At 53.4% G+C, this 1,104-nt stretch overlaps 1 protein-coding gene across 1 annotated transcript in view; it reads right to left on the bottom strand.

The window, feature by feature from the left end:
* The window catches only part of LOC104509122 (ninein-like), a gene marked incomplete at both ends in the record, with an annotated part of 19,160 nt that overhangs the window by 12,816 nt on the left and 5,240 nt on the right, over window positions 1-1,104 (bottom strand). The window contains 1 exon segment of the mRNA XM_010150956.1: window positions 857-993. Coding sequence (XP_010149258.1) covers window positions 857-993 — 137 coding nt within the window.

The raw sequence follows: 1,104 nt of genomic DNA, 5'->3' as shown, positions 1-1,104 counted from the left end.
TCGAGGGATGGGGCACCCACAGCTTCTCTGGGCAACCTGTCCCAGTGCCTCCCCACCCTCTCCGGGAAGAATTCCTTCCTGATATCTAATCTAAACGTCCCCTCTCTCCATTTAAACCCGTTACCCCTTGTCCTGGCGCTACAGACCTTTGTAAAAAGTCCCCCCCAGCTTCCTTGTAGGCCCAAGACGGATGCAACTGTTACAACAGCAATGGACCGATGCAAAACCGAGGGCGCGATGCCCGGAGCAGGGGTCGCCAAAGCGGGGTGGGTAAGATGATCCAACGGTTTGTGGGAATGAGCTTCAGTAGTACACGTATGTAATTTATAAATTAATAAATATAAGGAAAGGTCTCCCATCCTACACTCTCCCTGGAGAAGCCTGCACAGCACGTCCAGCGCAGAGTCAAACTGCGTTGCCTTTCACGTGGTAAAGGCGAGGGCGCGCGGCGGGTTTGCACCTCGCCCACACCTCTGCCGCATGAAAAGGGTATCACTACTGCAAGGAGTCAGCTGGGATCAAACGTACTGCTTATCAAAGTGCACCAGTCTCTCAAGTTGTGCGTTCTTTGCCGACCAGTGACCACTGCAGGTTGCAAATACCATTTCCACGCTGCGGAGCAGGGCTGGAGACAACCTGCTGCTTTGTTTTAGTATGTTTTCCTGCAATACTTGGGTTCGGGTGTTTTACCCATGCAAAACGAGAGAGTTGAAGGTTTCTGACCAAGCTGACAGAGAACCTAACCTGCCACTTGACGAGGTGCTACCAACTGCATTAACCAGCTGCTACTCAACCTCCTGCTTGGCCAAAGGGAGAGGGCAACGAGCTGGCGGAGCCAGCCCTCCGGGTGACTTACAGCAAGTGTCTGATCTCCGTTTTGAAGCTCGCCAGCGCTGCCTGGTGGACCCCGTTCTTGGTTATTAAAAGCTCGTTTTCCAGCGCCAGCGTCAGCTCAGTCAAGTTCACCTTCCCATCCAAGCTGAAATCCAAAGCCTGCAAAACAACACGCCGTCAGAGCGGAACGAGCCTTCCCGCCCTGCAGGGCCTGGAGGCATCGGTACGTGAAGTGATGGAATAACACAAGGAAGCTCAGAGAAGATCTCT

This window comes from Eurypyga helias, unplaced genomic scaffold (genome assembly GCF_000690775.1).
Source record: "Eurypyga helias isolate BGI_N326 unplaced genomic scaffold, ASM69077v1 scaffold7604, whole genome shotgun sequence".
Taxonomy (NCBI): domain Eukaryota; kingdom Metazoa; phylum Chordata; class Aves; order Eurypygiformes; family Eurypygidae; genus Eurypyga; species Eurypyga helias.
This window is presented reverse-complemented; position numbering and strand designations above follow the sequence as displayed.